The sequence below is a fragment of the Macaca nemestrina genome, chromosome 17 (assembly GCF_043159975.1).
Source record: "Macaca nemestrina isolate mMacNem1 chromosome 17, mMacNem.hap1, whole genome shotgun sequence".
Taxonomy (NCBI): Eukaryota; Metazoa; Chordata; class Mammalia; order Primates; family Cercopithecidae; genus Macaca; species Macaca nemestrina.
In genome coordinates this window covers 65,522,621-65,544,431 of record NC_092141.1, presented here as the reverse complement: position 1 = coordinate 65,544,431, position 21,811 = coordinate 65,522,621, and the positions used below count along the sequence as shown (strand labels likewise).

General features: G+C 45.3%; 1 protein-coding gene across 9 annotated transcripts in view; it reads left to right on the top strand.

Annotated features, from left to right (window-relative positions):
• The window catches only part of LOC105472137 (DnaJ heat shock protein family (Hsp40) member C7), a 47,475-nt gene that overhangs the window by 22,273 nt on the left and 3,391 nt on the right, over positions 1–21,811 (top strand). For 6 of the 9 annotated variants that reach the window (XM_071083144.1, XM_071083137.1, XM_071083142.1 and 3 more), the window contains 11 exons: positions 2,440–2,564; positions 3,264–3,377; positions 4,750–4,824; positions 5,182–5,271; positions 9,625–9,743; positions 10,454–10,607; positions 11,110–11,274; positions 12,101–12,192; positions 16,310–16,383; positions 17,414–17,560; positions 17,808–17,960. In XM_071083144.1, the coding sequence (XP_070939245.1) occupies positions 2,442–2,564; positions 3,264–3,377; positions 4,750–4,824; positions 5,182–5,271; positions 9,625–9,743; positions 10,454–10,607; positions 11,110–11,274; positions 12,101–12,192; positions 16,310–16,383; positions 17,414–17,560; positions 17,808–17,960 (1,306 nt within the window). In that variant the 5' untranslated portion in view covers positions 2,440–2,441. The remainder of the gene's footprint in view (positions 1–2,439; positions 2,565–3,263; positions 3,378–4,749; positions 4,825–5,181; positions 5,272–9,624; positions 9,744–10,453; positions 10,608–11,109; positions 11,275–12,100; positions 12,193–16,309; positions 16,384–17,413; positions 17,561–17,807; positions 17,961–21,811) is intronic. The other 3 variants (XM_011725134.3, XM_011725132.3, XM_071083141.1) reach the window with 2 other exon arrangements.

The window sequence follows — 21,811 nt, the reverse complement described above, 5'->3', positions numbered from 1 at the left end:
AGGCCGAGGCTGTCGGATCACCTGAGATCAGTTCTTCTCCCCTAATTTGCTTACCCCAACTCAACATGCGCATTTCTTTTCAGCCTGGTGAACATGGTGAAACCCCATCTCTACTAAAAATACAAAAATTAGCTAGGTGTGGCGGGCGCTTGTAATCCCAGCTACTAGGGAGGCTGGGGCAGGAGAATTGCTTGAACCTTGGAGGCAGAAGCTGTAGTGAGCTGAGATCATGCCACTGCACTCCAGCGTGGGCAACGAGAGCGAATCTCCATCTCAAAAAAAAAAAAAATCTCATGAATGATAACTTTTTTTCTTTTTCTTTTTAACTCTTTAAATTTTTAAAATAGAGACAGGGTCTTACCGTGTTGCCCCGGGTGGTCTCAAACTCCTGGACTCAAGCGATCCTCCTGCCTTGGCCTCCCAAAGTGCTGGAATTACAGGCATGAGCCACCACACCCAGATGTGATAACTTCTAACTGGGGTGGGTAGTTTTTCTTTTGACAAATTAAAGGCAATTCCAGAAACAATGTTATGGCAAAACAGTACCAACCTAAATGCATTTCAGCCATTGCCAATTCATTTACTACCTCAGAAAATGGCCTTTGTACAAAAAAGAAGTCTTAGTTATCTCCATGTTTAATTTGCCAGCATATTTTAATCCCATGTCAGCATTCTTCTCACCTAATTTGCTTACCCAAACTCAACACGCACATTTCATTTTAATGTCTCATTATACAAAACACAGTTCATTAAGATTAATAAGCTGCCTCTCCCCTCAAAAGATAATCACTGCACTTTAAAGCTGTACCTTGTTTTGTTTTAAAACTGATTGTATCATTGCTGCTGTCCATTTGCACAAGCAGTCAGAAATTTGGATGTAGACTTTTATTTATTTTGGGGACAGTGTCATTGTCACCCAGGCTGGAGTGTAGTGGCACAATCTCGGCTCACTGCCAGCTTCATCTCCTAGTTTCAAGTGATTTTCGTGCCTTAGCCACCTGAGTAGCTGGAATTATAGGTGTTTGCCACTATGCTCGGCTAATTTTTGTTTGTTTGTTTGTTTGTTTGTTTGTTTGTTTTTTGAGACGGAGTCTCGCTCTGTAGCCCAGGCTGGAGTGCAGTGGCCGGATCTCAGCTCACTGCAAGCTCCGCCTCCCGGGTTCACGCCATTCTCCGGCCTCAGCCTCCCGAGTAGCTGGGACTACAGGCGCCCGCCACCTCACCCGGCTAGTTTTTTGTATTTCTTAGTAGAGACGGGGTTTCACCGTGTTATCCAGGATGGTCTCGATCTCCTGACCTCGTGATCCACCCGTCTCGGCCTCCCAAAGTGCTGGGATTACAGGCTTGAGCCACCGCGCCCGGCAATTTTTTTGTATTTTAGCAGAGATAGCGTTTTGCCATGTTGGCCAGGCTGATCTCAAACTCCTGACACCAAGTGATCTGCCCACCTTGGCCTCCCAAAGTGCTGAGATTATAGGTGTGAGCCACCGTGCTGGCTGTGGCGTTCTGAAGAGTGTGTCAGGGCTGGGTGCAGTGGCTCACTCCTGTAATCCCAGCCCTTTGGGAGACTGAGGCAGGTGGATCACTTGAGGCCAGGAGTTCAAGACCAGCCTGGCCAACATGACAAAACCCCATCTCAACAAAAAATACAAAAAAAGCTGGATGTGGTGGTGTGTGTCTGTGGTCCCAGCTACTCAGGAGGCTGAGGTAGGAAGATGTCTTGAGCCTAGGAGGCGGAGGATGCAGTGAGCAGAGATCATGCCACTGTACTCCAGCATGGTCAACAGAGCCAGACTGTGCCTCAAATAATAAATAAAAATACAAGAATTAGCCAGGTGTGGTGGCGCATGCCTGTAATCCCAGCTGCTTGGCTACTTGGCACGCTAAGGCACGAGAATCACTTGAACCCAGGAGGCAGAGGTTACAGTAAGCCGAGATAGCACCACAGCACTCTAGTCTGTGCAACCGAGTGAGACCCTATCTCCACGAAGAAAATAGAGTTTATCAGCATTACAGATAGATTCCCTTAACATTGGTTGGAGGGAGATGGCCTCTAAGTTTTTTGTTTTTTTGTTTGTTTGAGACAGGGTCTTCCTCTGTTGCCCAGGCTGGAGTGCAGTGGTGTGCTCTTGGATCACTGCAACCTCCACCTCCCAGATGCAAGCAGTTCTCATGCTTCAGCCTCCTGAGTAGCTGAAATTACAGGTGCCCGCCACCTCGCCCAGCTATTTTTTTTTTTTTTTGTATTTTAGTACAGATGGGGTTGTGCCATGTTGACTAGGCTGGTCTCGAACTCCTGACCTCAAGTGGTCCGCCCTTCTTGGCCTCCCAAAGTGTTGGGATTATGGGCATGAGCCACTGCGCCCAGCCCCCTCTTAAATTTTCAAAGCAGGAACCTGTTCTAAACTTTGTTTTACCATTCTTCTGCCTTTCCTGTAGATATGTGTCCTAAAAATGCTAGCTATTATGGTAATCGAGCAGCCACCTTGATGATGCTTGGAAGGTTCCGGGAAGCTCTTGGAGATGCACAACAGTCAGTGAGGTTGGATGACAGTTTTGTCCGGGTATGTATGTAATGGGGCTGTTTGGGGAAGGCTGGGTTGCTACAGCTGAGTTTCTCTAGCCCAGTGTTTCTCAACCCTGACACTACTGACATTTGGGACCAGATTATTCTTTGTTGTGGGGGACTATACTGTGCACTGTGGGTTGTTTAGCGTCATCTCTGACTTTTAATTGCTGGGTATGAGTAGCATCCCCTCTGCGCAATTGTAACAACCAAAAATGTCTCCTAACATTGCCAAATGTCCCCTGGAGGTCAAATTGCCCAGGTTGGGAACTGCTGTAGTCATTTTCATTCTGTATTAGTTTTGTTTGTTTGTTTTTGTTTTTGAGATGGAGTCTTGCTCTGTCGCCCAGGCTGGAGTGCAATGGCGTGATCTCAGCTCACTGCTACTTCAGTCTGCCAGGTTCAAGCAATTCTGCCTCAGCCTCCAGAGTAGCTGGGACCACAGGCATATGCCACCACACCTGGCTAATTTTTATATTTTTAGTAGAGATGGAGTTTCACCATGTTGGCCAGGCTGGTCTCGAACTCCTGACCTCAAGTGATCCACATGCCTCAGCCTCCCAAAGTGCTGGGATTACAGGTGTGAGCCACTGCGCCCAGCCTCTGTGTTTTTTTCATGTGGGTGTTTGTTGTTGCTGTTGATTTCTTTCCACTTGGCCAATCATCCTGCTTTTCTTCCCTCTTGGTATTCTTCTAGGGACATCTACGAGAGGGCAAGTGCCATCTCTCTCTAGGAAATGCCATGGCAGCATGTCGCAGCTTCCAGAGAGCCCTAGAACTGGATCATAAAAATGCTCAGGCACAACAAGAGGTACGGGTCTGATGCTGTTTCTGTCAAAAGAAGCAGTATGGTATATTTGGGAGGAGTGGCTACTTGAAAGTCAGAACTGAGGTCTGGTCTCACTTCTGCCATCAGCACACCTGGGTGACTTTAGGCGAGCTTCATAGTGTCCGTAAGTCTCAGCTTCCTAATCTGTAAAATGAGTTTTGAATATGATTGACAGCTTTTAAAAATCTGTGAAAATTGAAGCGTTTCTGAGATGGCTGGGGAATAGGCAAATACTTTCAGGGACTGATTTGAGTGAGGTTAAAGAATTTAAGAGTTTGGGACTTCAAGAGTTTGGAACTTAGTGAGACCCTGTCTCCACAAAAAAAATTTTTTAATTAGCCAGGCCTGGTGCCATGCACCTGTGATCCCAGCCACTCAGGAGGCTCAAGTGGGAGGATTGCTTGTGCTCAGAAGGTTGAAGCTGAGCCATGATTGCACCACTGCACTGTAGCCTAGGCAACAGAGCAAGAACCTGTCTCAAAAAAAATAAAAATAAAAAAGAATTTGAGTAAATTCAAGCCCTGATGAAATTGGTAGCAGCTAAAACATGTTTTAATTACATCTCCATATACAGTATGTGTCGCTTAATGACAGGCATACATTTCGTTAGGTGATTTTGTCACTGTGTAGACACCATAAAGTATACTTACACAAACCTGGGTGGCGTAGCCTGCCACACACCTAGGCTATATGGCAGTAGCTTCTGGACTACAAACCTTTATAGTGTGAATATTATAGGCAGCTATAACACAGTGGTATTTGTATAAACAGAAAAGGTACAGTAAAAATACGGTATTATAATCTTACAGGAGCACTGCCATATATATAGTTCATTGTTGACCAGAGCATATGACTGTATATACAGTTTACCCTAGATGCATTTCAGTGAGAATCTCAAAACGTATACTCAATACCTGGCAATGCATTGCCTTTATTTTAGGTATATCAAGCATGATACTTGTGTTCCTGACTTGAAGTTCAAACTGAGGGTGAAGTTTGGGTCTAGCCCTTCTGTTAAGGAGTCTTGACTGTATCTTCATCAGTTTGGTTTGTGAAATGTCTGTGGTTCTGATTTTCTTGAAAGAAAATCTTCTAGAGACATCTATGAGAGGGCAAGTGCCACCTCTCTCTAGGGAATGCCATGGCAGCCTGTCACAGTTGCCAGAGAGCCCTAGAACTGGATCATATAAGTGGCCACTCAAAACAGGAGGTATGAGTCTGACCCTGTCTCTATCAAAAGAGGCAGTGTGGTATATTTACTCAATTCAAATTCATCAACGCCTTGTTAATTTTTTTGTGGTGGTTTAATCTACAGCTTCATTAAAACTTTCCTATGTCTGATTTTCTGGTGTAGTTCAAGAATGCTAATGCAGTCATGGAATATGAGAAAATAGCAGAAACAGATTTTGAGAAGCGAGATTTTCGGAAGGTACAGTACAACCATGAGATAATCTCGTCTGCCCTTTGTCACAAAATTCCCATTCGTGTGTGTGTATGATAATTAAGAGGAGTAGTATGGCACAAAAGATCTAGAATAGTAAATTATCACTTAAATTAGGCTTCTTAGTTTTCCTCTTAAAAATGTTTTGTGCTAAGGTACTTATTAATTATATTTGGCCCTATAATGAAAGGTAAAATAAGTGTGCCACTTGAGTTTGTTTCTATTGTTGATGTAAAGCACTGGCCAATGGTGTACTACTTAATAAAGGGAAAGCCAGCTGGAATTAAATATTAGGTTTGGATAATCTTTTTTTTTTTTGAGACCTAGTCTCACTCTGTCGCCCAGGCTGGAGCACAGTGGCCAACTGCAAATCTCCACCTCCCGGGTTCAAGCGATTCAAGTGATTCTCCTGTCTCAGCCACCTTGGGATTACAGGTGCATGCAACCACACCCGGCTAATTTTTGTAGTTTTTTTTTTTTTTTTTTTTTTTTTTTTTTTTTGAGATGGAGTTTCGCTCTGTCTCCCAGGCTGGAGTGCAGTGGTGTAATCTTGGCTCACTGCAACCTCCACATCCCAAGTTCAAGCAATTCTCCTGCCTCGACCTCCTGAGTAGCTGGGATTATAGGCACGCGCCACCATGCCCAGCTAATTTTTGTATTTTTAGTAGAGACAGGGTTTCACCATGTTGATCAGACTGGTCTCAAACTCCTGACCTCCTGATCTGCCCGCCTCAGCTCCCAGAGTGCTGGGATTACAGGCGTGAGCCACCACGCCTGGCCTTTTTTTTTTTTTTTTTTTTTTGTAAGTGGAGACAGAGTTTTACCATGTTGGCCAGGCTGGTCTCAAACTCCTGAGCTCAACTGATCCTCTGGCCTCAGCCTCCCACAGTGCTGGATTACAGGTGTGAGCTACCACACCTGGCCCTGGATAATCCATTTTTATTTGAATAATAAGAGCTGGCTTTAACTTCTGCTTTTAAATCAGAAATAAGGAGCTGGGCAATGCCATGCCTATAGCCCAGCTACTTGGGAGGCTGAGGCAGTAGGATTGCTTGAGGCCAGGAGTTCTGGGCTATAGTGCACGATGCTGATTGGGTGTCTACACTAAGTTTGGCATAAATATGGTGACCTCCTGGGACCAGGGAACCACCAGGTTGCTTACAGAGGGGTGAGCTGCCCCAGGTTGGAAACAAAGCAAATTAGAACTCCCATACTGATCAGTAGTGGGATTGAGCCTGTGGAAAAACCCCTGCACTCCTGCCTGGGCAACATAATGAAGCCTTGTCTCTTAAAAAAAAAAAAAAAGAACAAAAATGGGAGAGGCCCCTTTTACATTTTTGAATAGTGTGCTTAACCTGTTGTCCCCTCCTTTTTGGCATTAGACTGTCTTTAGATGTTAGACTGTGCAGTAGTTCTTGAAAATTTACATGTCAAAGGGGTAGACATCTGAAATGTGAGAAAGGTATAAAAGTTCTAGATACCTTTCTTTCTCTCTTTTTTTTTAGATGGAGTTTCGCTCTTGTTGCCCAGGCTGGAGTGCAGTGGCGCGATCTTGGCTCACTGCAACCTCTGCCTCCCAGGTTCAAGCGATTCTCCTGCCTCAGTCTCCCGAGTAGCTGGGATTACAGGCGTGCACCACCATGCCCGGCTAATTTTGTATTTTTTTAGTAGAGATGGGGTTTCTCCATGTTGGTCAGGCTGGTCTCGTACTCCCAACCTCAGGTGATCCACCCGCCTTGGCCTCCCAAAGTGCTGGGATTACAGGCGTGAGCCACTGCGCCTGGCCAAAAGTTCTAGGTATCTTTCTAGACCTCGCAGTTATTATACTTTACCTGTATAACTCCTTTCTTCTTTAGATGGTGCTTGGATACAGTTTTCACTTGAGTTTCTAAAAGGGAGGTAGATAACCCCCAAAAGGTTAATAACCACTGATCAGGAGAGATTTTCTGCATCACTTAAGTTTGTGACTACTGTCCAAAGAATAAAGTTGTCACTTCATATGTGGGAATTTGCTCAGTGCTTTTTGGAGCATGTGCTCAGTAAATGTTTGATAAGCGGGTACATTAAGAATCATTCACATTCACTGATGGTCTTTTATTTGGTAATGTATATATCTGATTAGCTTCTGCACAGTCCCAGCAGTAACTTATTAGCATCCCTCTTCTGTCCATTGGTTTTAATAACCACAGTTGTCTTTGTAGTGTAATTCGTAAGTTTGTTTTGTTTGGCGTGTGTGTGTTTGGAAAGCAGTTCTGCCTACTGTCACGTTTTCTGAGGTTTACATAGGCAAAAGCTTTGTCTTGAGAGGCAGTCTTTTGGGTTTCTTTTCTCTCTTGCCTACTCTGGAGCCAGAATCCTGAGTTTGTGACAGAATCCTCTGTTTGTGACATCCCAGCCCCCCCTACTGTAGCTCATGGTGATGTCACAAATGAAGAATTATGATCCTGGCAGGGGAAACAGATGAACTTGGAAGAAACAAAAGATCTTCTTTGCCTGCAGCTGTCCCTAGTCATGGGGAGGTGGGGGTGGGAAGTGAGGCGCTGATGAGCCCCATGATGAGCAGGACCAGCTCTGCACAAAACGGGGTCCTTGTGAAGGCAGCGGGGTGTGGCTGCTGACATTTTGACTGCTTTCTGCCCCCTCATTCCTTTTCCATCTGAGGGGGGCAGGACAGTTAGCCCAACTCTACCTGTGTAATGCTTAAGTTTTCATATTGTCCTTAGAACTTTCAGGACATGTCGAGCGTGGTGGCTCATGTCTGTAATCCCAGCACTTTGGGAGGCCAAGGCGGGCGGATCACCTGAGGTCGGGAGTACGAGACCAGCCTGACCAACATGGAGAAATCCTATCTTTACTAAAAATACAAAAAATTAGCCAGGCATGGTGGTGCATGTCTATAATCCCAGCTACTCTGGGGGCGAAGGCAGGGAAATTGCTTGAATCCGGGAGGCAGAGGTTGCAGTGAGCCGAGATCATGCCATTGCACTGCAGCCTGGGCAACAAGAACGAAACTCCGTCTCAAAAAAAAAAAAAAACTTTCAGGACAGTAACCTGTGCCACTGAAGGAGAGGCATTCCTGTCACTGCTGTGTGACTGACACTGCAGAAAGTCTTCTCAGTGAACAGCTGGTAAGCTGGTAGTGTTTACTGACTTGCTCATATTTTAAATTTCAGTTTTAGAATCGGTGCTATTCATGGTTCAAAAACTAGGAAGTATTGCCAGGTGCAGTGGCTCATACCTGTAATCCCAGCACTTTGTGAGGCCAAGGCAGGAGGATCACTTGAGGCCAGGAGTTTGAGACCAGCCTGGGCAACTTATTGAGACCCTGTCTCTACAGATAGTTTTAAAAATTAGCTGAGTGTGGTGACGTGTGCCTGCAGTCCAAACTACTCGTGAGGCTGAGGCAGGAGAATCACTGGAGCCTGGAAGGTCTAGGCTGCAGTGAGCCATGATTGTGCCACTAATACTCCAGCCTGAACAGCAGAGCAAGACCCCATCTCAAAAACAAAAACAAACAAAAGTTAGAAAGTATGAAAAATATTCAGTGATTAGTGTCCCCTCAAACTTGTCCTCTCTTTGTCCAGTTCTCACTCCCCTAAGCTAACCACTGTTCTTATGTCTTCTATTTTCTTCTGTAGTTTTGTTGTACATATATAAAATAAAGATCCTGGATTTTCTACCTTTACCTTGCATGAAAGATGTATGCTTTTTGGCAGTTCTGCACCTTTAAAAAAAAATTACTGAATAGGTCTTGGAACTCTTTCCATATTAGTACATGAAGAGCTTCTTTATTTTATTTTAGAACTACATAGTATTCCATTATATGAATGTCCACATTATCTAACCAGTCTCCTGTTGATGGAATTTGAATTTTTCTGCTTGTAAGTTTTCAGAGTTTATCTCTTCTTGATCCCCATGGCCAGATTCTTAGAGGGAATAGGTGTCCTTTAACTCCACATTTCTCCTTTGGTTCATTTATTCTTGGAGTGAATGTGATTCAGCAAGGCTCTCCCAGGAATAAATAGCAGCTAAACCAAAACTGAAAGCTCAGAGGACAAACTAGTAAAAAGATGCTTTATGAGGCTGAAAGAGTAAATTAATCCCCACCTTTTTGTGTGTGTGAGAGCTACTTGGCTTGTGGTTTGTATAGTGGCATGCTGGGAATAGTAATCTGATATAGCCTGTTTAGAGCCATTTAAAATAACTATTTTAAGGCCGGGTGTGATGGCTCATGCCTGTAATCCCAGCACTTTGGGAGGCCGAGGAGGGCAGATCACAAGGTCAGGAGATCAAGACCATCCTGGTTAACATGGTGAAACCCTGTCTTTACTAAAAATACAAAAAAAAAATCAGCTCGGCACGGTGGCGGGCGCCTGTAGTCCCAGCTGCTCGGGAGGCTGAGGCAGGAGAATGGTGTGAACCCGGGAAGCGGAGATTGCAGTGAGCCGAGATCGTGCCACTGCACTCCAGCCTGGGCAACAGAGCGAGACTGTGTCTCAAAAAAAAAAGTTATAATATTGCCTATTTCACAAATTGTTGTTGTGAGGATTAAATGGGTTCATATACAAAGGCACCCAATAAATGTTCACCATCATTATCCTCTGGAATCTTTGCTCTCCTCATTTCAGTGCGTTTATTTAGTGAATTAGGTATGTTTTTAAACTTTGATATTACTTAACAGTGGACCCAAAGACTTCTTTGAGCTTTGAGTCTGTTTCCTGTGACTAAACTGAAGATGTTTCTGGAGTCCCTGATGAAGAGCCTTATTTGTTTTCTTCTTCCCCACAGGTTGTTTTCTGCATGGACCGTGCCCTAGAATTTGCCCCTGCCTGCCATCGCTTCAAAATCCTCAAGGCAGAATGTTTAGCAATGCTGGGTCGTTATCCAGAAGCACAGTCTGTGGCTAGGTATGCAGTCAGGCCAGTTGGGCATTAAAATGCCAGATACCATTGGTCTGATGGTGTCCGGCAGCTTTACCACAGGATATGGTACCCAGAGCAGGCCAGCTAGGGCTGATGAGACCCTCTTAAGACTTAAAGTCAAAGATTAGACCAGCTTTGAAAACCCATAGGGTATACAGGAGTATAGTAGTATAGCAGGTACTATATACGAAAGAACAGATTGTGTTACGTGAGTTTTTTGTAGTTTTTGTTTGTTTGTTTAAGGTAGTCTTTTCCTTCTACTCCACTGGTTGGCAAACTTTCTGCAAAGGGCCAGATTTTAGCCTTTGCAGGCCACAGTGTCTCTGTTGCAACTAACTCAACTCTGCCATTGCAGTGCAAAGGCTGCCCTAGATAATAGATGAACCAATAGATGTGGCTGTTTCAATACAGTTTTATTTACAAAAACCAGTGGCAGAAAGGATTTGGCCCTGTGGGCTGTAGTTGGCCAAACCCTGTTCTAGTTTAATGAGGATTGTAAGACACAAGATGTGTTTTAAAGATAATTATAGGTGGTTTATTTGGGGAAAGTTTGGGAACAGTTCTTGGGAATCTGTCTACCTTTGGATATTCTGAATGCCAGACACATGGTCAAGGAAAAAAACTGGCCACAAATGGTAGTAATGGTGGGGACATTCTAAAGCACAGCTCAATGTGCCCTTTTCTGACTATTGCAGTGACATTCTACGAATGGATTCTACCAATGCAGATGCTCTATATGTACGAGGTCTTTGCCTTTATTATGAAGATTGTATTGAGAAGGCAGTTCAGTTTTTCGTACAGGCTCTCAGGATGGCTCCTGACCATGAGAAAGCCTGCATTGCCTGCAGAGTAAGTTCTAGTCACCAGACCTAACTGGGAAAGAAAGCTTCCTTTTGGGACCTTTAAGATGGCTAGAGGGGAAGGTTTTAGAATCACAGGGAATGTCATAGCCTTTCCTCCTGCTTTGCAAGCATGCTTGGTCTTTATTAGAAATGGTTTTAGGACTACTTTTATCTACCTAAAGGTAAATTTGATCATATAGGGTCGGATGCCTTTAATATCTAAGAAGGTTTTGTTTTGTTTTTCCCCTCAGTGAAGATAGATAGTAATACTTGCCCTGGGAAGTGGAGGCAGACCCAGTAACATAGGTCTTTTTGGTGACTCTTGGTTTCTCCTGTCCAGTCTGTAGAAAGCTCAAATGAGCAACAGATAGCCCAGATTGGGGGTTGGCGGGGCTCTGTGATGCTAAACTACCATAAGCCAAGAACTTGAAAATAGACTCTGGCTTCTCTGTGCAGTGGTCTGAGGCTTTGTGGATATGAACCGATCTTCCCCGTGCTTTTTTCTGTAGAATGCCAAAGCACTCAAAGCAAAGAAAGAAGATGGGAATAAAGCATTTAAGGAAGGAAATTACAAACTAGCATATGAACTGTACACAGAAGCCCTGGGGATAGACCCCAACAATATAAAAACAAATGCTAAACTCTACTGTAATCGGGGTACGGTTAATTCCAAGGTAAGCTCTTGATCTACATCTTGGGGCCTATAGATATATTTTTAAGGGACATCAAAGGGTCTTGGGAAATCTGCCCAATGAAGGTGAGCAAGATGAAAGAGGAAAAGTTGTTATGGTTAATAGCTTGTTGGGAACTCCCTTCCAAGAGGCAAGCTTTTGTCATCTCCATGGAATTTGAGGGCAGTTGGACAATTTGCAAGGATATTCTCACCTGTTCTTTAAGGTCCCTTTCCTCCAGTAAGAGAATGGCTAGGGGCTGTGGGATAATCTTAAGCAGCTACTGTTGCTTTTTTGTTGTTGTTTTGCTTATGCAAGTGATCATTTATTTTTTAGGAGTGATTTGGAGGAAGAGTATGAGGCAAGCTTGTTGTTTTTCTCCAGTGTAACTGATGGTCACCATGCATGGTTGAAAATGGCCTGAGTGCTTTTGTGGCCCTCCACAACATGAGAAACAAAAAGTAGACTCCTTGCCCTTGCAGAATTCTAGCAGTTAAAAATCAGAGTGATTTCTGATCCCTCTAGGTGGCCTCTGGAACAAAGGAGGGCAGGAAGCAGCCTGCTATGTCCATGTTTTCATTGGGCACTAACATGGTGTGGTAAAGGTAGTTTATCCTTGAAGACAAATGTGCCTGTCTTGTATCATATACGAGAGAAATCAGTTTTGAAGTTGCTGTCCATAGCCCTGGTGTCAAAGAACTAGAACTTAATATGACATTTAGGGGGCCAGCATGACTGATCCTCTTAGAGTTTTGAAGCTATGCTCACAGCTTCTGAGCTCCCTCAGTCACCAAAGATGTGAAGTATGATTGCTCTCTCTCTCCTGAAGCTTAGGAAACTAGATGATGCAATAGAAGACTGCACAAATGCAGTGAAGCTTGATGACACTTACATAAAAGCCTACTTGAGAAGAGCCCAGTGGTAAGTGCCTCTGGTGGGTGGGGGGAAGAGGGAGTTGCCACTGGCCTCAGGGGAATTGCCTTGTGGATGACGAAGCAGACCCAGAGATGTTGTGAGGTCATTTGGTCCTTCCCCCTGCCTCTAGGTGGGATTGTTCCAGCCCTAGACTATCTTTATAGACCTCCAGCGGAGGAGATTGCACAAGCTCCCTCAGTCTCCCATGCCTGTGTCTAACGCCCCTCACGGTCAGTAAGTTTCCTCTGATGCCTGACCCAAATGCCTTTTGTTAAAGTTTAAATCCATTTCCTTTGGAGATTTTATTTTGTGTTGTACACTTATGCTCTAACTTGGCACAGTGCTTGACACATAGGTGCTCACTGAGTAAATGTTCTGTTGAATGAATGTATGGTGCTTGGAAGAGAAAGTAACTCTTAGAGACAGTTGAGAGTTGTATTTCATCCTGTTTATTCTGGGTGAGGGAAGACAGTCTTAGAGTTGGAAGAGAGGTAATCCGCCTCAGCCTCCCAGGATAAAGGAACTTCCTTTTGAAATACCCTGGATGGCTACTCTCTGCTTGAATGTTTTGAGTGGAGGGCACTCTGTGTCTGACAGGGTGATTATAAGCCAGGATGTGCCTACCTGTAATGCTCAGATTTGCCCCAGAGTCAGGGTGCTCCCTGGCATAGTTGCTCCTCTTACTCTTAGACCCGCCAGCTGATTTTCTCCAGATAGGAACAGGGCTAGGAGAAACCTTTCTGAGAAATCCACCTCTTCTGATTTCAGATGATTCTCTAGGTGGAGAAGAACTTCCCATCTTTAAAGTTCTTAAAGAAGACGTATTTGTTGTATACTAATCCTCCAGCACCTGCTCCACTCCTTATTATAAAATGTCACATCCAAAGAACAGATGCTGTCATTGATGCCTGATGAGCCAGTAGTTTAAGCTTCCTTGGCTCATCAGTGGTACAGAATATCTCATGGACTACCTCCCACTTAGTTTTCTCAAAATTATCTCAATTAAAATAGGAAAACTGCTGCTGTGTGTGATGCTTTTTTTTTTTTTAAGTGAATTTCTAAGTCGATGACTAAGTCTGTCCAACAGAAACATACATGGAATTATAACTTCTGAGACTGACTGTCAGTCATTCCAATCTTTGCAAACCACTGGCACACAGAAGCAGAAGCTTTGGAAGACAAAAAGAGCACCCTTTGATTCAGCCAAAGACTGACTTTAACAGATGCAAAATGCTATATACATGAAGGTGTTTACTGCAATTTTATCTATAATAGCAAAAAGAAAAAAAAAAGACTCTCCTCTCACGGGGAGAATCACCTACATGTCCAGTGGGAAGGGGGTGGTTAGATACTTGATACTGTGTCGACTTAATGGAATGCTCTGTATATGGAATGCCAGGGGATGGAAAGAGAAGAGAAAAATCATTTTTTTTTTTTGTTTTTTTGGGGATGGAGTCTCACTATGTCGCTCAGGCTGGAGTGCAGTGGCATCATCTTGGCTCACTGCAACCTCCACCTCCTGAGTTCAAGCGAGTTTCCTGCTTCAGCCTCCGAAGTAGCTGGGATTACCGGCACATGCCACCACACCCAGCTAATTTTTGTATTTTTAGTGGAGATGGTGTTTCATCGTGTTGGCCAGGCTGTTCTCAAACTCCTGATTGCAAGTGATCTGCCTGTCTTGGCCTCCCAAAATTCTGGAATTACAGGCAGGCATGAGCCACCATGCCCGGCCCCCCCCCCTTTTTTTTTTTTTTTTTAAAGCAAGCTCCCAGCCAACACCATAGAAAATTCTTAATTTCTTGAAGGATAATTGGATGGAGGATTATTTTCTTCTTTGTTTATGTACAAGAAACAAAAATAAGGAATTGCTTTGATCAGACAACTTCTTATCTTTGTGGTAGAAACAGAACTGCCCTTCTTGGAGTGGCTCTGCCTCTGAGATCACTACAGGGGAGACAGCATACCCCGTTCAGCTGGCTGAGTATTTGGCAACAATCTCCTGAAGCAGCTGGAATTGACAAGAAGTACTGGAGATTAGCTCGGGCCAAACTCTTACCTCTGGCCTGACCACTGCTGCAGTGTGCCTCAACTTACCCCTAAAGTTGGGGAGATGCCACCCGCACATCTTTGCTACACATGCCATCATGAACTAGAGTTCACCCTTCCTCCCTAAAGCCCTATTTACTTTTCTACTTCAACTTTAAAACAAAATTAAAATGTTGAGGATATCCCTGAATTTTAAAAAGCATGAAGTAAAAATGCAAATTAGTATAGTTTGTTTAATACATTACATATAGACCTAAAGAAAGTTCATCAGGGTTAATCGTTTGTCACCTCATTCTATACCCAGGGCTATCAACTATCAGTTTTCCTTTTTTTTTTTTTTTTTAATTCAGGATCCAGCTCTGTCACCCAGTCTGGAGTGCAGTATCAAAGTATCAATTTTCTCTTACTTCAAATTATATTACATTTTATTCTGTAAATTGATTCTGAACTCCTAATGTAATATTTATGTCCTGTGTTTGCAGGCCATTGGTTTTTTTAAAGTCATAAATCAAAATGGTACCAGAAAATCAAATATGCCAAAGATATTGGGCCTCTCTTTTGCCAGCCACATTGGTAGCACTCTGCTGCCCTGGCCTCCAAGCTGGTGGGGATCTGTGATATTTGTGAAAATGGGCTTGTGCCGGGCGCGGTGGCTCACGCCTGTAATCCCAGCACTTTGGGAGGCCAAGGCAGGAAGATCACGAGGTCCGGAGTTCGAGACCAGCCTGGCCAACATGGTGAAACCCCATCTCTACTAAAAATACCAAAAATTAGCTGGGCATGGTGGCACACGCCTGAAATCCCAGCTACTCAGGAGGCTGAGGCAGGATAATCACTTGAACCCTGGAGGTGGAGGTTGCAGTGAGTGGAGATCGTGCCATTGCACTCCAGCCTGGGTAACAGAGCAAGACTCCGTCTCAAAAAAAAAGAGAGAGAGAGAGAGAGAAACGGCTTGGGTGGTAGCAGTGTAAGAAACTGAGTGTCTGTTGTTCAGCAGCTAGCTGTACTGCATGATCACTTTCCCTTCCCCAGCTGACAGTGGCTGTCTCTGGAACTCCTACCACAGCCGTTAATTGGTAGGCCAGCCTTGGTGCCAGTGATTTTATCTGGGCATGGAAAATGCCACTTGCTTCTGTGGAAGAGACACTTAAAAGATCTGGCAGTTGGCCAGGCACGGTGGCTCACATCTGTAATCCCAACACTCTGGGAGGCCGAGGCAGGCAGATCACAAGGTCTACTAAAAAAAATACAAAAAATTAGCCGGGCATGGTGGCGGGTGCCTGTAGTCCCAGCTTTCGGGAGGCTGAGGCAGGAGAATGGCATGAACCTGGGAGGCGGAGCTTGCAGTGAGCTGAGATCGCACCACTGCACTCCAGCCTGAGTGACAGAGCGAGACTCCATCTCAACAACAACAACAAAAAAGATCTGGCAATCATCCTATCAAGCTTGATTCCTCCAATCTTGGGCCAAGGGCCCTTCCTTTCTTTTGTGCTACCGAAATAAAAGCTAACCTGTGTTTAGAATTCCCTTTTCTGTCTCGTTCACCTGCGTCTCTCATTGATTGGTGTTAGTGGAGGGATTTGCCAGCAGCCACCATGTTGAACTTGATCCTTTTAGTGACTCACTAATCCCACTTCTACTCTGGATTGTAGCTAGTCCTGCATGTTTATGGCACTATAGGTTTCAAAGCTCTTTCATACCCATTTATTCACTTGATAATTTTTCTCTTGTGTGTTTCAACCCAAAGTAATCAAGTAGATCCCTTCACATGGCCTTTTCTAAGGCAGTCCAGTACCTTTTAGGTGGCTCTGTGTCAGAAGAACTTTTTCCTCTTGATTACTTTCTGCTCAAAGCTGAACATCACTTTGCTCGTGGGTGCAAGTGCCATGCGGCCTCTATTTCCTCGAGGACTTGATAGCTAATTTTCTCTCACTGCTAGATTAAGGGCTCCTGTTTCAGAAGCATCTTACCAAAAGTGTGTGTCTCTTGCTTGAGCCATGCCTCTTGCCTTAGAGTGATCCTGAGAACCATTGCTGTTTATGTCTGAGTGCTATATTGCCTTGTATTTCCTTCTCAGTTACATGGACACAGAACAGTATGAAGAAGCAGTACGAGACTATGAAAAAGTGTATCAGACGGAGAAAACAAAAGGTAAGTTTAAAAGCATTTGTTTTTCAGGGAACTGTGTGGAATTCTTTGTAGGCCATAAATCTGTACACAAGGTAGTTTGATTCAGGTATAAGGGGATGTACCTAGAACTTATTTGATCACCAGCCAGAAAGAAGTGAACAAAGGATGGGCGCGGTGGCTCACGCCTGTAATCCCAGCACTTTGGGAGGCTGAGGCGGGCGGATCACCTGAGATCAGGAGTTTGAGACCAGCCTGGCCAACATGGCGAAACCTCGTCTCTACTAAAAATACAAAAATTAGCGGGTATGGTGGTATACGCCTGTAATCCCAGCCACTCAGGAGGCTGCGACACGAGAATTCTTTGAACCCGGGAGGCGGAGGTTGCAGTGAGCTAAGATTGCTTGACTGTACTCCAGTCTGGGCGACAGAGCGAGACTTCATCTCAAAAACAAAAAGAAAAAAATAGTGAACAGAGATCCTGGGTTGGGGCACGAGGCACCTATTTTCTGGTTCCAGATCCTCCCTGTCGTTTTCATTTCCTTTTTTGTGTGGTGAGGCTAAAGTGAGGAACCTAAGTCTAGGTAGATTTTCTTTTTTCTTTTTTTTTTTTAAGACAAGAGTCCAGCTCTGTCACCCAGGCTGGAGTGCAATGGCGTGATCATAGCTAACTACTATAACTTTTGCCTCCCAGGTTCAAACAATTCTCCTGCCTCAGCCTCTCGAATAACTGGGATTACAGGCACATGGCACCACGCCCGGCTAATTTTTTGTATTTTTAGTAGGGATGGGGTTTCACCATGTTGGACAGGCTAGTCTGAAACTCCTGACTTCGGGTGATCCGCCCATCTCGGCCTCCCAGAGTGCTGGGATTACAGGCATGAGCCACTGTGCCTGGCCGAGTAGATTTTTTTTTCTAATCTCCAGAAGAAAGCGCTGTAAAAGTCCCTGGCATGGTTAACAAGGCCTGTAACTCCCAGGCAGCTGGGCTGAGACCCGGTGAGGGAAACAGCAGAGTCAGGTTTGTCCCCTGATGCCAGATGTCTTCCTCTAGAACACAAACAGCTCCTAAAAAATGCACAGCTGGAACTGAAGAAGAGTAAGAGGAAAGATTACTACAAGATTCTGGGAGTGGACAAGAATGCCTCTGAGGACGAGATCAAGAAAGCTTATCGGAAACGGGCCTTGATGCACCATCCAGGTAGAGTAGGTGGGGGCAGTGGGCTCAGTGGGAAGAACCTGCAGGGCAGGCCAACTGCCAGACTTGGTCCAGAGGTGACACCTCGGAGAGGTTCTTCACCTGAGAATAAGGTGTTGCAGATTTGTGTACCCTCCAAATTTTGGGAAATGCCAAATTCCAAAATCAGACATAAAGTGGTTTTTCTCTTAAATTTTGTTTTCTTGAAACTTTGATTTCCTCTGAGTTGTTATTTTACTCCCCACTTTAGATCGGCATAGTGGAGCCAGTGCTGAGGTTCAGAAGGAGGAGGAGAAGAAGTTCAAGGAAGTTGGAGAGGCCTTTACTATCCTCTCTGATCCCAAGAAAAAGACTCGCTATGACAGTGGACAGGACCTAGATGAGGAGGGCATGAATATGGGTGGTGAGTTGGCTGGGGCAGCCTGGGGTGAATTTGACAGCCGTAGAATGTTAGAATTTTTTCCAAAGATGCTCCAGAGGGAAGAGTCTGTTTGGGCCAAATCTGATCCCTGGTCCAAACAGTAATAGACATGGAGTCAAACAAATGCAGTGAAGTGTGGCAGGTTCACAGTGTGCAGTGAGCTCTGAGGAGGCGAGCACACTAGCAAGGGAAGGCTTGGAAGTGCAGAAAAGCATGGCCCCATGGCTCATGCCTATAATCCCAGCACTTTGGGAGGCCAAAGCAGGTGGATCACCAGAGGTCAGGAGTTTGAGTCCAGCCTGGCCAACATGGTGAAACTTCGTCTCTACTAAAACACAAAAATTAGCCAGGTACCGTGGTGGCAGGTGCCTGTAATCCCAGCTACTTGGGAAGCCGAGGCATGAGAATCACTTGAACCTTGGAGGCAGGGGTTGCAGTCAGCTGAGATCGTGCCACTGTGCTCCAGCCTAAACGACAGCAAGATTTTGTCTCAATTTAAAAAAATAAGAAAGAAAGAAAAAAGAAAAATTAGCCAGGTGTGGTGGCGCATGCCTGTAATCCCAGCTACTTGAGTCTGGGAGGTGGAGGTTGCAGTGAGCCAAGATAGCGCCACTGCATTCCAGCATGGGCAACAGAGCGAGACTCCATCCCTCCCCCCCCAAAAAGCAAAGCATGGTCCCTTTGGGGATCTGCAGGGGGTTCGGTCTAGGAAAATAAAGGGATAGGGTGCTAGAGGCAAGTGGTGGTGGAAGGCTAGCAAGTAGCTGGATCAGAGCTCAGCGGCCATGAGGGCTGTATGTGGTAAGGAATATGGGCATTTTCCTATTATCTGGAAGTTCTTCTTTACCCACTGCAAAGTGTATGCTGACATTTATGTGTGTCATACATTCCTATAAACACTCACAGATTTTAATTTCCCAAAAGACTTAGCATGATATAAAGCACAGCTATTGTCAATCTTGTTGCTCACTGTGGGCTGTCAGAGATAAGAAGCCCTGACCTGTGAGCCAGGCACGGTGGCTCACACCTGTAATCCCAGCATTTTGGGAGGCCAAGGTGGGCGGATCACCTGAGCTCAGGAGTTCGATACCACCCTGGGCAACATATAAAATACAAAAAAAATTGTACTCTCTTCTAAAATACAAAAAATTAGCTGAGCATGGTGGCGCATGCCTGTGGTCCAAGCTACTCAGGAAACTGAGGCACAAAAATCTCTTGAGCCCAGGAGGCAGAGGTTGCAGTGAGCCGAGATTGCGCCACTGTACTCCAGCTTGGGCTACAGAGTGAGACTCCATCTCAAAAATTAATTAATTAATTCAGTCAGGCAGTCTTCACTATAAGTTGTCTGCCCAAAAATTTGCTGGGCATGGTGGCTCACGCCTGTAATCCCAGCACTTTGGAAGAACAAGGCAGGCAGATCACAGGGTCAAGACCAACCTGCCCAACATGGTGAAACCCCATCTCTACTAAAAATAAAAAAATTAGCTGGGCATGGTGTCGCACGCCTGTAGTCCTAGCTACTCGGGAGGCTGAGGCAGGAGAATCGGAGGTGGAGGCTACAGTGAGCCGAGATTGCGCCATTGCACTCCAGCCTGGCAACAGAGCAAGACTCGTCTCAAAAAAGAGAGGCCCTGACCTGTGAACGGTGCACAGACCTACCATCTCTTCCACTAAGAAAATCTCGGTTCACTGCAACCTTTGCCTCCCGGGTTCAAGCAGTTCTCCTGCCTCAGCCTCCTGAGTAGATGGGATTACAGACACCCACCCCCATGCCTAGCTAATTTTTGTATTTTTAGTAGAGACGGGGTTTCACCATGTTGGCCAGGCTGGTCTTGAACTCCTGACCACAAGTGATCTGCTGGCCTTGGCCTCCCAAAGTGCTGGGATTACAGGCGTGAGCCACTGTGCCTGGCCTTCTATTGCAATATTTATTTGTTTATTTTTTTTATGTTTTTGAGACAGGGTCTCACTCTGTCGCCCAGGCTGGAGTGCAGTGGTGCAATCTCAGCTCACAGCAATCTCCACCTCCCGGGTTCAAGAAATTCTCCTACCTCAGCCTCCTGAGTAGCTGGGATTACAGGCACCTGCCACCACACCCGGCTAATTTTTATATTTTTAGTAGAGACAGGGTTTCACCACATTGGCCAGGCTGGTCTCAAACTCCTGACCTCATGTGATCCGCCCACCTTGGCCTCCCAAAGTGTTGGGATGACAGGTGTGAGCCACCGCACCCAGCCAGAATTTAAAATAAAAATGATGGTACTATATAGATAATACTGAGTCCTCCCCAGTTCAGTGTGGGGGGATTTGTGTTTAATAAACCTAGGTTCACCATAATAAACATGTTCCTCTGCCCAGCAGTTAAGAAGAGCTATAAGCAGTCAAAAGCTAGTGAAGAGTTTTTGTTTTGTTTTGAGACGGAGTCTCGCTCTGTTGCATGGGCTGGAGTGCAGTGGCACGATCTCGGCTCACTGCGAGCTCTGCTTCCTAGGTTCACGCCATTCTCCTGCTTCAGCCTCCTGAGTAGCTGGGACTATAGGCGCCCGCCACCACGCCTGGCTAATTTTTGGGGTTTTAGTAGAGACAGGGTTTCACTTTGTTAGCCAGGATGATCTCGATCTCCTGACTTCGTGATCCGCCCGCCTTGGACTTCCAAAGTGTTGGGATTACAGGTGTGAGCCACCGCGCCCGGCCGTGAGGAGTTTTAAGTAGGGGCACTGTGGACCAGATTTTGGCTCTGGAAATATATTTGTGATAGAGGTGAGGAGGTGGTGGTTGGAGGGAGTAAGGAGGATGGAGATGGAAGGAAGACAAAAGGTAGGAAAGGATTGGAGGGCACAGTCGGGAGTTAGTGGTAGACTCAGCAGGAGTTGGTTGCTATTCAGATGTGTTGGGGAGAGTGACAGCCATAGCTGACTCTTGGGGTCATTCACTAAGCAGGGGAGGCCCAGGAAGATACGCAGATGCAAGCAGAGAAACTCACTCTGGGCACAAGGTGGCTGTGGGATCACCTGGTGGGGATCAGTCCTTCTGTGTAGCTTGGGAAGTCAGTCAGGGATGGGGCCATCAGACATGCTGTGGCCTCGCAAAAGTGCAGTCAGGCAGGCAGGAGTTGGATTTTCCAGTTCTGCTGCTTTCGCTGCCATGTGATCATGGACAAGTTCCTTGAACTACCTACACATGTTTTGTTGAGTATTAGTTGGGAATGATACTTACCCTGACAAATCATTACTAGGATTAACTAATGTAATGTATGCAAAGTACCCAGTACCTTGCACCTAGTAGGTGTTTTTGTTGGTTTGTTGTTGTTGTTATTGAAACAAGGTCTCGCTCTGTCACCCAGGCTGGGGTGCAGTGTTGTGATCATAGCTTACTGCAGCCTCGAACTCCTGGGCTCAAGCAATCCTCCCACCTCAGACTCCCAAAGCGCTGGGATTGTAAGTGTGAGCCACCATGCCCAGCTAATAAACCATAGCTTTTTTTCTAGCCTAGAGTCTACAGAGTAAAAGACATGGAATCAAATACGGTAAATCCTAGATCTTGTTCTTATATTTATTTTTGGTAACATTTAAGTGACACATTTTATCCTTTTTAGTAGCCGCTCCAGCATTATAGGGAGACAGAGTATGGGGAAAGTCTTGTGTAAGTGCAAATGGCATTCCATTTGTTGAGAAAACAGCCCAGCGAAGCACGCTGAAGCGGAGAAAGCTTTCCTTTGGGGCAGCACTTGGAAGGAGAAGGGAACATGTCCTAGGAGTGGGATCAGGTAGCATGTTTTGCACGGGGTGGGGCAGGTTGGCTCACCTGCAGTCTGAAGTGTTGGGAAAGGAGGG